Source organism: Pseudopodoces humilis, chromosome 2 (genome assembly GCF_049639895.1).
Source record: "Pseudopodoces humilis isolate 2021_Gansu_Grassland_sample_001 chromosome 2, ASM4963989v1, whole genome shotgun sequence".
Taxonomy (NCBI): domain Eukaryota; kingdom Metazoa; phylum Chordata; class Aves; order Passeriformes; family Paridae; genus Pseudopodoces; species Pseudopodoces humilis.
Genome location: NC_142201.1, coordinates 104237371 through 104250212, shown reverse-complemented (window position 1 = coordinate 104250212; position 12842 = coordinate 104237371). Strand labels below are relative to the sequence as shown.

At 50.3% G+C, this 12842-nt stretch overlaps 2 protein-coding genes across 2 annotated transcripts; one reads left to right on the top strand and one right to left on the bottom strand.

Annotated features, from left to right (window-relative positions):
• The first annotated feature begins 6565 nt into the window (after positions 1–6565).
• On the top strand, positions 6566–8698 carry LOC102103860 (transmembrane O-methyltransferase homolog). The gene is made up of 4 exons (XM_005524125.2): positions 6566–6601; positions 7180–7440; positions 7800–8012; positions 8238–8698. Exons 2-4 carry the CDS (start codon positions 7195–7197, stop codon positions 8556–8558), a joined length of 780 nt encoding a protein of 259 aa, XP_005524182.1. The 5' UTR covers positions 6566–6601; positions 7180–7194; the 3' UTR covers positions 8559–8698.
• A 144-nt stretch (positions 8699–8842) lies between these two features.
• Positions 8843–11062, bottom strand: LOC102104038 (anaphase-promoting complex subunit 15-like). Its single transcript, XM_005524127.3, has 4 exons — positions 10892–11062; positions 9407–9466; positions 9191–9325; positions 8843–9080 (listed from the first exon to the last, which is right to left on the bottom strand). Exons 1-4 carry the CDS (start codon positions 11009–11011, stop codon positions 9033–9035), a joined length of 363 nt encoding a protein of 120 aa, XP_005524184.2. The 5' UTR covers positions 11012–11062; the 3' UTR covers positions 8843–9032.
• Positions 11063–12842: the final 1780 nt, after the last annotated feature.

Sequence of the window (12842 nt, the reverse complement as noted above, 5' to 3'; positions counted from 1 at the left end):
CTGGGTAAATACAGGAGTGCAGACTACAGGTTTTAAAGTTTTTGGTGAGGCAAAGAGGCAGATAAACACTGCATTATTCATGTGTGAAGCATGGTTGCTCAGTTTGCCTGTATCTGTGTCCCAATTATTTCCAGCGCAAGAGAAAGAAAACCATACCTTAACCATTCAAATATGATGCAAATGAACTGTAGGAATGTTTTTTTGCATAGTGTGTCTTTTACAGTGCTTCTAAACATAAAGTCTAGGTTTCCTTTGTTTCCTTCCACTACAGTTAAGGGGGTGAGTGTTTACATGTTTCATGACTTAATATTGAGTGATCAATGTCTTCAGCTTTATGAATCTGAGCAGCACATCAAAGCTATGCTGCACAAGTTTTTGCAGCAGACAGCCTTTAGGAGGTGTCATCAAAGGTGTCTTTTTCACTTTGAATGCAGTGACAAGGAGAAAAAGATGCTATATATCTGCTGGTATGAAAATCAACTCAGCTCAACAAATGACTTTTAATTAATTTTTGCTTCCATTTCTCAAATATGTCACTTTGTTTGGAGTAAAGTTCACCATGGCAGCTCTTGAATTCCTTTGCACTTCTCTGTTATCTCAAATCTTTGACACTTTGCCCAACTACTATTATAAAACCACAGCTTTACTGACATCATGTATTGCTTAGAACAAGCAATGGCAGTGTCAGTCTGGCTCTTCCCTCTCCCTATTTTTAATCTAGATTATTGTTACTACTTAGTGCACCCAAGAAACCTCCAGTCAGGGAGCCTCAGCATGCTCTTTTGTATACAGCACCCATTCATTTACAAGTTAAAGCAAGGAGAGATCAACTCCACTAAAACCAAACAGCAGCCCCAGTAAAACATTTACTGGGCTTATCCAAGAGCCAATCACCTGATCTTAGAAAAATATCTTAGATATGGTCTTTTAAATGTACCTAATACCACTAGCTATGAATAAACTGCTAACATTTGTTCTTTTACATAGAAACAGGGAAAAGAGTGGACATTTTAAGTTTCTCTTGAACTGAAAACTGAAACAACCCCAGCTCACAGTAATGTTGATATAACCCCCATGAGATAGTTTCAAAGCCCTCTGAAACCAGTGTTGGGAAAGGACTCCCATACCAAATCAATGCCCAGAAAGTTTTGTGGTATTAATCAGGATGTTGAACTGGGGTGAACTCACATTTCTGTCATGTGACATGGGAACTGTGCTCACCAGCAGTGGCACTTGTACTTCTGAGAAATTCAGAAATTCCAGCTCCTCTTACTGGTTATACTGTAGGTTCTACTGACAGCTCTCTGCCAGATAAATCCTTCATGGTGACTCAGAGTTTCAGGTACACTCTCACAAATGTCAAAATTCAGCTATTTCCCATCCCACTTTGCTACATTGTTGTTATGCCCACTCATTATCCCTCATGCTTTTCAAACAAGGATGCACTCCCTCCTCACATTGAAACTCAGAGTTATCTGCTTCGAAAGTGCCTTATGTAAACCAGTGGAAGATGCTGGCACTGCCTCTTCAGGACTTTGTCCCCCACAATTCTCAGGACTGTCAGAGTGACACCTGCTGAATAAACCCCGATAATTTTAGGGGACCCCCACTACCAGCTACTAAAAAAATCTCAACACTGGCTAAGTATTCAAGCTGAAAAAAATATACAAAAATTTAATTGTACTACAGTACAAGATTGCTATGGTTTATCAATAAAAGAATGGTACTATTACAATTAAATTTATCCCCAGAAATTTTTGATATAATAGCATCTAAAAACATTGCAGTGTGGTTTTCCAAGATTAAGATCAAATTCTTAGACAAGCCTTGATATGCTGATCTGTGGTCACATGCAAATGGTATTTCCCCTTCTAATCCCCTCTCTGCCCCCAGGGATCCTGTAGTGTTGGGAAATCCAATTCTCAGAACTCTCATTTCTCTTACATCTCAAGTCACATCTACAGAAAAATTCTTCTCTAACCGCTATGCTTAAGAGCACTGCCCCCTTCCAGGCAAAAGGAAATCCCACCAGGCTTTTGCAATGCAGTATGTTTAACTATGAAAATAAGCTGTCTAAAGATTGCCAACAGAAAAACTGTGACTTGTTGGAAGAAATTTAAGACTTACTGTCTTCTACACTGATATTTGCAATTCCTGTAAATTGATAATCCCTTCCTAAATAGGCTTGACAAGTTGGTAACTAATCCTCCATTAGAAAATATGGGCACTGAAGCAATGCACACTATTTATGCTTTGGAAAATAAATTCTTTAATGATTATTTTTCACATTGCTGTCATCAGGATGACTTCTGAAAATGCACTCCTTTGTAAAATAACACTTTAAAGTATACTTGGAATGCTGAATATGTGTACACAATTGAAACCTGTTTGTAGCAACCAGGCAGCTGTGGGTTATAAGGCAGGTGTAACTCCAGCTTTAAAGATGGCAATCATACTCCAGTAGTTTCATTTTTTTTTTTTTGAGAAGTGAACATCCAATATTGTTTATGTGTATTTTTTCAGTAACTATCACAATGCTTTACCATGCTGATGAGGGCAGCATTTGGGGAGTGTAGTTTCTTAGCCCTATTTTCACATAACTATATAGTTTCCCAGAAGTTATTCACTGTTCATTTGCAGTTTTCCTCAGAGGAGAAGGAAATACTCTAGGGCACCCACAGTTCTTCCCAGGGCCTTGTTCCTGTACCATTCACGCTTCCACTGCAAGGTTTGCTACCATCAACCTTTTCCTCCTGTCAGCAGGGGAAACCCAGGAAAGAAAAACTGAATTAAATGCCTTAAAACATTGAAGTGTCATGCAACCAGCATGGCATTGCCCACAGCTGGACCTGTGCCCACTGTGCCACTCTTTGCTCTGTCCCCCTCCCTGTCTCCTCCAGCACACCCACAGACCGTGTATCCCCTCACATGTCATTCTTTTCTGTTTCTTTTCCTAACTATACTAGATGTTAGAATAAGGTAGATCAGCTTTATTTTCAAAATTTCGGTGTTATTTTATAGCTTGTCAGTCTTTTAATTTTTTAAGCCATAATGTATGCAAAATTAAACTCTTCAGAACTTTCACAGTGTTAACAATTCAAGTTCCTATTTCTCTACAAGTACCATTTTTTTAGCACAACAACATACAGTAAAGAGTCCATCAGGTCAATGATTTCCTTACCAGGAGATGCCTCCACCAGTGCCTTCAAATGTATAGTTTTGTCTTTACCAGAAACAAGATGCAAATGTTGAGACTGCACAGAGCTCTCCTGAACTGGCCCTGCCACATTCAAGTGAATGTGAAGGATACCAGGTGGAGGAAAGGCCCTCTGAAAGAATGATAAAATGGCAGAGTTGTGACAATGACATACAGAGTACCAAAAATAACAACAGGAGACAAAGAGAGTGTGGCCAGGACCACAGGAAGTAAAAAAAAAGCCATGTTAATACTGGATAACTGGATTAATTTTTTTGTTGTTGTTGGTTTTGGTATTTTGGTTTGTTTGTTTGTTTGTTTTGGGGGGGTGTAGGGGTTTTGTTTGTTTGTTTGTTGCAGGTTTTTTGTTGGTTTGGGGTTTTTTTGGGAGGGGTTCTGTTTTTATGTGAGAGAAATTTTCATATCTTTGAACTGCGTCAAAAAAGGAATGTTCAAGATTGATACTATTTTTAAGATGTGTTATGCATACAATAGCTACAGCACCACAGAATCACAGATTACGCTGAATTGAAAGAGGCCCATCAGGATGATGGAGTCCAACTCTTTGTTTTGCACACGACCATCCCTTAGAGTCACACCCTGTGCCTGACAGCACTGTCCAAACACTTCTTGAAGTCAGTCAGCCTTAGCTCTGTGCCCACCTCCCTGTGAGCCTGTTCCAGTGCTCAAACAGCCCCTGCGGCAAGAACCTTTGCCTGATATCCAGCCTAAACCTCTCCTGGCTCAGCCTCGGGCCGTTCCCTCGCCTCCTGTCCCCGGTTCCCTCACGAGGTGCTGGGGCTGGCGAGCAGCGGGCCCGGCAGGAGCGGCCCGGCGAGGCTGAGGAGAGGCTGAGGCGGCAGCACCTCCCTCCCCTTCCCTCCCCCGGCGGGCGCTGCCGGAGCCACGGACCCCTCCGAGGGCCGTGGCGGGGATGCTACGAGCTGCTGGGACCCGGCCCAGAGGTGACGGGGCCGGGGAGAAGGGAGAAGGAGGGAGGGGGGCTCTCGGTGGAGCTCCGGGCGGCTGCGGGACCCCGAACGGTGTCCTCTTCCTCCCCTGGCCCCTGAAACCCGCCGGCACTCCGGGTTGGATGCCAGGTAGTCTTTCCTCTGAGCGCGCAGCTGATGTGGCCTGGGATATATCCTTTGCATGGATAAGGAGGGAATCATTTCAGGCCGCAGACAGGAGCAGGGTTTAAGCAGGGAACGGGCACGACCATGGGTGTCCCTCCACAGCCAAGCGCGCCGTGCTGTGAGGGCGCGTAGGTGCAGGAGCGGGTGTGTTGGCCAGGGAAGGGGGACATACATCTTTATCGCCTGTTTGCAGTCATATGTCGCATTATCGTGTAACCATTCGTCATTTTACTGAAAGCACAACAAAAATTATTGTGGAAAACTGCAGCGGAGCGCCGGTTGCGTCGGTGGGTGTTTCACGGCACCTGCTGGAAAAGGCTGCAACTGCGTCCTTGGGCTGGGATTATTACAAGGAGGAGTGACCGAGGGACAGACTTTACTCCTTGGGTGTGCTGCAGTCCCTCCTGGGCGTGGATACACACACATTCCTCGGGCACTGCGGGAGAGTTCGTGTTTGTTTGCCTCTGTTGCTCTTATCTCTAATGCCTTATGAAATTGGCAGCAGTGCACAAGCCTCATACACCTTTATGTGCATATAGCGCATGTTAGTGGTGTTTTATTTCTTAGGGTGTCCTGAAAGGGCTCTGCTGTTCTTTAAGTATTAGCTGTTGATAACTTCCAATAGCTATGCTATCAAATAAGAGAAAAAAAATGAAATAAACCCTGCAGGATTTTAACTGACAAAGATTTAATGAAGCCAGTTAAGTTGTTCATTCATGAGGCTGTAGATCTCTCTCATTCTGCAAACCTTTGTTGGAGTGTATTGGTGGGAGAAGGTGACAGGCAAAAAAAAACCAAAACAAAAAGGTTGTATAGGTATAGGCCTTTTGATAGCTCAGAATTAAATATCTTCTAAAACTATATGTTTAATAAAGAAGAAAACAAAAAAAATCCAACAAGAACATTGTTCTTTCAAGCATCATTGATGCTTTTTCCTTTGTTTGTTTTTAAACAGAAGTGCAACACTGAAGAGGATACTTCTTTCTTCAGTAAATTACATATTCCTGGTTTAGCAGGTGAAAGTTTATTAAACTGGTTGTTGCTGTTTATTGATGCTCACAGAATTGTAGGCTGTGCACTTAGATTCCACAGTGTTATTCTGACTTGAGCTTGACCTTGAGAGTGCTGTTAGCTTTTTGCACAAAAACCAAAGTTTGCAACTTTAGAGATCATATTCAACTAGTTGGTGGAGTACTGTTTATACATAGTAACAGATACATTATCTAAGGGCATTATTTAACAATGGCAATATAACAACTTTTTAGATCTCCAGGAACGAATATTCTGTGGTACATGTAAAGTATTTTCTAGATAGCCAATTTCATGCTCATTTTCCTTCCTCTTTTATGGTAGACCATGAAGTTGTTATTGTCACTCACCTGCTCACATACACCAGGAACTTCCTCTGCTTCTTGAGAAATTTTCCACCAAAAAATAGGAACTGAAAGTACAATTCTATCAAGTCTTACAACTTCCTGTCACTTAATATATTCAACGTTATTTCAAGTAATTTTGTATATTATGTTTTGTGACCATTACTGATTTTTAACATTTTTTTTCTTTGAAAAATTATTTGGTATGATATACAGATGATATACACACTTCAGAAATTTCAAATGGGAAAAAAAAAACATGTGAAAAGTGTTAGAACTGTTTATTGCGTTATTGTTCGTATCTCAACCGGAGATCTTTACCTTTTGTGCCTCCAGTTCTCCACTCCATCCTGCCTCTGAGGGAAGGGGGAGAGGAAAGCAGGGGAGGGAGAGAATGGGCATGGTTTGGAGGGTCTCTGTGGGGGCACTGAACAGGGGAGTACCATTCCTAAACCACAACAGATCCCAGTGCTCCAATCCTCCACACCCCCAGTGCTCCCAGTGCCCCCATTGTCCTGGGACCCACAGTGTCCACTGATTCTGGCTCCCAGTCCTCCCAGTGCTTCTGGCTCCCCATTCTCCTGGTGCCCAGCATTTCCAGTACCCCAAGTTCTCAGTGCCCAGTGACAGGAGCTCAGCTCCAGCATCAGGACCACAGCTGCTGGTATTACACACCAGTCTTGGGACCCCAGCCACACCATTGGCCCCAGGCCCCCTTGTGCAGCCCAGGACTACCTCCCAGCCCCAGCCTGGCCCCGTCTCCGTTGCCAGCCCCACTGAGCTGGTAACCAGAGCTCCGATAGCAGCTGCAGCTGAGGTGACACCATCAATAATTGAGTGGCAGCAGGGCTTCACACAGGACTGCCTGCCTCTGCCTGCCTGGAGTGTGGGAACAGGTAGGTGCTATCCCCATTGCCCTATCCTGTCGCTGTGGCTGGGCACCACCAACAGCTTGAGCAGGGTGTGGGGAGCAGGGTATGGGGGGTGGGAGCAGCAAAGCTGGACCAAGGGGGGTGCAAGGGGTTGTGCTGTACAAGGCCCCTCACTGCAGCACAATCCCCTGGGATGCCAGCCCTACCGACCCCAGTATCTGGACTCTGGCAGATGGGTCTCCAGAACTCCCCAGCCCTGGCACAGGGACCTCCACAGCATCCTGGGGTGCCCCAGGCCTGCAGGCCCAACAGCACTGGAGCCAGGGAGAGGTACTTCCAGCCAACTCATGCCATGAGTGGGAGCTGGCACCCTGGGAGGATGCCCTACCACAGCATCCCCTGTGAGGGGATAGATTTGCCTCATTATGGTTTAGGACTCACGTGCTTCAACAATATCTGCACAGGGTAGATTTTCAAAGCCTAGGCCCAAGTTTATGCTACTGATAGTAGACACAAAGGGTGCAGAACTTCCCATTTGGCAGAACTCCCAAGATAAGTAGGAAACTAACCAAGTCAACTCAGCAACTGTACAAAAATCACAGCCTCTCTCGCTTGTGATGGTGTCTCCGGCGATTGCCCTGGCCTTCCTCCCCTTCATTGTCACCCTGCTGATCCGGTACCGGCACTACCTGCTGCTGCTGTACCGGGCAGTGCTGGTGGCCTGGCTGCGGGACCGGCTCACCGGCACCTCGCGGGAGCAGCGTGCCTTCCAGTACCTGCTGGCCCACGCCATCCCTGGGGACCCCCACCACATCCTCCAGACCTTCGACCAGTGGTGCTACCACTGTGAGCACCTCAGCTGTGTGGGGCCTGACAAAGGTGAGTGCCGCCCTTGTGTGCTCACCCCACGTGGGGCACGGCACTGGGCTCAGCCATGGCACCACTGGCACGGCCGTGACACCACTGACGTGGCTGTGACAGTGTTGGTGTGGTGCCAGCACCATTGGCATGGCGGTGGCATTGTTGATATAGCCGTAGTACCACTGGCATGATTGTGGCACCATTGCCACGGCCATCACACTGCCAGCACAGCCACGGCACTGCTGGTGTGGCATCACTGACCTGGCTGCGGCATTTCCTCCATCCCTCTGGGCACTGGGAACCGCTTGGCACCTTCGCCCTGCCCAGGGCTGGGGTGGCACAGGCGCGGGGGTGCTGAGAGGCTCGTGCCACGTCAGGGCGGATCGTGGAGCGGGTGCTGTTGGAGCGGGCACCACTGCGGGTGCTGGAGCTGGGCACGTACTGTGGCTATGGCACCGTGCTGCTGGCACAGGGGCTGCCCCCGGGTGCCCGCCTCTACACCATCGAGGGGGACCCCCGACACGCTGCCGTGGCCGAGAAGGTCATCCGCCTGGCTGGCTTCAGTGAGCAGACGGTGAGCACCCAGGATCTGGGACAAAGCCCAGCTCTGCAGCCGAAACTGGGGAGGAGACGGGTGGGGGTCCTTGACTGCTGTGGCAGGGACTGCGGCACTTGCTGGGTAGTATATGTGGGAATGGAAAGGTCCTGTCCCATCTGGACCTCTCAGCACCCTGTGAAGCAGGGTGGTGGGTGGGCACCCTGACACCCTGCCCCAGCAACTGAGGGTCCTGCAGCACAGGTGGAGCTGATCGTGGGCCCCTCGGAGGAGGTGATACCCCGCCTGCGGGAGAAGCACGGCCTGACGAATGCCAACTTGGTCTTCATGGATCACTGCAAACGCTGCTACCTGCGGGACCTACGGCTGCTGGAGAGCCACCAGCTGCTGGCTGAGGGGGCCACCATCCTGGCTGATAATGTCCTCTTCCCTGGAGCACCCCACTTCCTGCAGTACGCCAAGACCTGCGGCAAGTACCACAGCAAGGTGCACCGCGCCAACCTGGAGTACTTCCGCGCCATTCCTGATGGGATCGCCGAGCTGCGCTACACCGGCACCCACTGAGCAAGCAAGGAGCTCCTGCCTTGTGGTGGCCATGGTTACTGGCAGGGTGCTAGGTCCCCAACCCCCATCTCAGCCTCAACATGGGCTCTGGAGGAAACACAGTGGCTGCTGTGGTCTGTGGTGGGGCGCAGTGGGTAAGGAGGGGGCTCATTCCCTGTAGTGCTCCTGCCTGCACTGCACAGGGAGGTCTGCCAGGCACACCAGTGGATGGTGGGGGGCAGCCCTGCACTTGCCTGAGTGGCACCCCCTGCCTGGCCTGGTGGCCTCAGACACCAGATTTGGGGTTGTTTTCTTGAAAACTGAGTTTATTAGAAAAGATGTGTCAGCTCCAACGTGTCAGGTGGCAATCTCCCCTCAGAACCCCCCTGCCCCACACAGCACCCACGGCAGGAGGAGCTTCACTGAACTGTCCCCCAGAGCCGTGAGGGGCAAAGGCTCTCCCCCAGCCTCCAGTTTGGTGTGGTTGTGGCAGAATCAGATCATCCACTGGTCCTGATCCTGCTCTGTCCCCTCCATGTCCACCTGGGAAAGAAAGAGGTTTGAGATCTCACACCAGAGCGAGAACCCAACAGAGGGAGGGAAGGAGAGAAGACAGCCCCTGGAGCTCATGCTCAGGGTCTCAAACTACTTACCTCATTGATCTCCCCATCATCAGGAGACTCATTATAATCATTCATCTCATCCATATCCTGCATGTCCTCATCGTCTTCTGAGTCCTCTTCGCTGTCTTCATCATCTTCGTCATCCTCCTCCTCCTCATCATAGTGCTGTGGACATAACAGCTCCAGCAACCCCCTCTGCCCCTCAAGCCCTGTGACAACCCCTCACTTCCCTGCCCACACACCCACCTCGGATGCTGGCTTTCCTATGGGCACCAAGTTGTTGTCCTTTTCAGCAATGCTCTGGAGCTGGGGAAGGCAGAGAGGCGGGTGAGCACCCCGACAGCTCCATGGTACCCCAGCAAACAGGGCCCTCGGGCTCAGCTGCTGCCTTGTGTCACTTCCTGACCATGTCTAATTGCAGCCCGAGTCCTGCTGCCTCCCTGGCAGCCCCCAGCCAAGCAGGGAAGAGCAGCTGCGGACACCTGCCTGAGCACCCTGGCTCCAGGCAGGGCCCCAGTGCCACTCTGGGGCTGAGAGGGTTCCAGGTGTCCCCTTGCGTGGCAGGAGGAGCTCAGACACAAAGCTTACGCATTTCTTTATCAAAAAAGAACCAAATCTGAGACATCTGATCAGCCAGATGAACTGTTCTTCCCCCCATACTCAGGGGCACTGCAGCGCCAAACCAGGCTCACAGCACAAACACTTGTCACTTACCAGGATCAGAAATCGCTCCTCGCCTCCCTCGGGAGATTAGTTAATTCATTAATTGGGAGCTGATGCGGGAGCCTTGGTTCAGCAGCAGCTTATTAATTAACCCCCCCCCAGCAAACGGGGAGCTCCGGTATCAGCCCGCCGGAGCCAGTGTGACACACGGATGATGCACACGAGAGCAGCAGTGCCCGAGCCGGCAACACTGGCACAGGATGTGGTGTGTGGAAAGAAAAATCCATGACCCACAGAGTAAGATCTAAGAGTAGGTTTGTATTTATTCAGCACTGAGGTGCATGGGGGTATCCCCTCCAAAAACATGCACATCCTGGACACTTGCCCTGCTCCTTTTATTCTCTATAGGGTTACACAATACGCCTAATACATATTCATTTCCTAACTCTGCCTGTCCCCACTTGATATTAAAATTAGCTCCACACCTCTCTGCGACTGCACATGGCTCATTGTTGGTCACTCTGGTCGTCTGGGGGTCTTTGGGATGAAAACAGCGATTTCCCCTCAGTTGAACTCTTCACCTTTTCTCCTTGAACATGCTCCTTTTAGTCCTTTGACCTTTTGGACTTTGATACCATTTCTCCCGGCTTAGGGGTCCAAAGAATCCCCTTACCCTGTGGTGCCTTTGTCCTTGCATCCTGTTTGTGCATTCTAGCTCTTTATCTTATTTTGTAGTCTTGCTCTCTTCCTGCTCTTGTGGGAGCACTAAGCATTCCATACGGTTTCGGCAGCCCCCCTCTTCTAGTCAAAGCATTTCTTTATGCCTGATTCCTAATTCTTAATTTTTCTGTTTCAAACGCTGAAGCACGGGCACGGCCGGTGAACAGGCGGGGGAGCGATGCACCGGAGGAGCCCCGTGTGCCGGGACACGCGCGAACCCCCACCCCTGCACTGAAACGAGCACCGCGGCCGTGCCCGCTGGAGGAGCGGGGGCCGCTTCCCCGGCCCCGAACCCGTTCCCGGCCTCCGGATACCCGGCCCCGCATCTCCCCACACCCCGGTGCCCACCCAGGCCTGGTGCTGCTGCTCCTGCTGCTGCAGCTCGGTCTCGTCAACGCACGGCCGGTCGAGGTTGAACCAGAGGGACTCGGTGAGGCGGGGCAGGAGCGAGGGGAACAGCGTGGACATGGCAGGAACATCGGCAGCAGCGCCAGGCCGGCGCCGGCCGCCGAGCCGGAAGTGGAGCCCGACCCGGAAGCAGTTACAGCGCACGGAGCATGCGCAGAGGGAGGGCGGTGATGTCCGGCGGGCCCAGGCCCTCAGGAGGAAGAATGGGTGGGCGTGGCCTGGGGCGGGGCTGGGGGCGGGGCAGGGCCTGATTGACAGGTGGTGGTTGAGTCTGGGGCGCTCGTGACCACCCCCAGAGATGGCTGTGACCCCAGTGCGGGGGTATTTGTGATCCCCACGGAATATCTGTGACTAATGGTGGGTATGTGACCCCCCCACGGGTACCAGTGACCCCAGGGGGAGGTATCTGTGATCCTCATGGGGTATCTGCTCCTTTGGGGGCAGCTGGCAGCCATGGCTGGGGGTCTCTGTCATCTGTGCTGTGAGGGCGGTATCTGCGACCCCACCAGGGTGTGTCTTCCCCCCTCCTCAGGGCACCTGTGACCCCCGGGGCATGTCTGGCCTCCCCATCATGGGTGATCTTGGAAGTATCTGCATCTTCCAGGGTATCTTCTCTCTCCTCGAGGCATGTCCCACACTGGAGAGTTTCTGTCCCTGGCGAGCCACAGGTGACTGCTCTTCCCCAGGGCATCTGGTCCCCACGCCATGGGGCATCTGTGATCCCCTGGAGTACCTGTAATTCCATGAGGGGTATTTGCCTCTACCCTGTGGCCATCGGTGACCCCACAGGGGTTCCTGTCCCCACCAGCAACATCTCTTACCCACTGTGGTGCTCCCCCCCGGTCACTCACAGGGACCCGGTGGTGTTGGGGGGCCAGGTCCTGCCCCTTGTGCTGGTGTCAGGGAATCAGGCCACCTCCCACAGGAGGGAAGGAAAAACAGTTGGAAAAAAGAGCAGGGAGGTTGTACTGGCTCTGAGACAGAGAGCTAGTGCTGCTCAGCAGTAGCCAAAACACTGGTGTGTTATCAACACCTTTCCAGCTACCCATGCAAAGCATAGCACTGTGAAAGCTTCTAAGGGAAAATGAACTCTAAATACTCCCCCATCAGCAAGGGTCTGGGAGTGGACAAGATCCTGGGAGGGGACACAATGAGGCCAACTGACCCAAATTACCCAAAGGGATATTCCACAACATGTGATGTCAGCTCAGATACAAAAGCTGAGGGACGTAGGAGGAACAGAGGGCATTCATTATTTTAGTGTTTGCCTTTTGGAGCAGCCACCCCATGTTGCTTCCCAGGAAGTGTCTTAACATCACTTGCTGATGGGAAGTAGAGATTAACTTTCCTCTTTGCTTCTGCACACATAAACTTTTCCTTTTTTGCTTTAGAAAATTGCCTCATCTCAACCTACTAGTTCTTTTCCATCTTATTTTTCTCTCCCCTGTCCTGCTGGGAAGGGGAGTGATAGCAGGGTTTGGTGGGCACATGGTGCCCAGCCAAGATCAGATTACTACAGGGACAAAACATGCACCCCCTAGGTGTTACTCAAGCTGTAGCCAACATGCTCACCAGAGCCCCACCTGCTGCATCCCACCGGGAGCTGCCCAGTGCCTGCCTTCCCTCCCATCACACCCCCAGTGCACCTTGCTTTCTCCTCAGCCTTGTGCCACTCTTGGACCAAACACCTTTTTCTCACCCTGCTAAGGAGTTGAAATTCAGACATCATTACACTGAAGAAATAGTCTGATTGCATCTGAGAAAGATGCAGGACATTTTAACTTGAAAGATACATTGAAGTTTTAGTTGGTTGTTACATACCTCTTGTGGTACAGCACATTTTCTATAGAATTTGGAGATAATGCTATTTTTTTAACCTTGCCAGTAATTT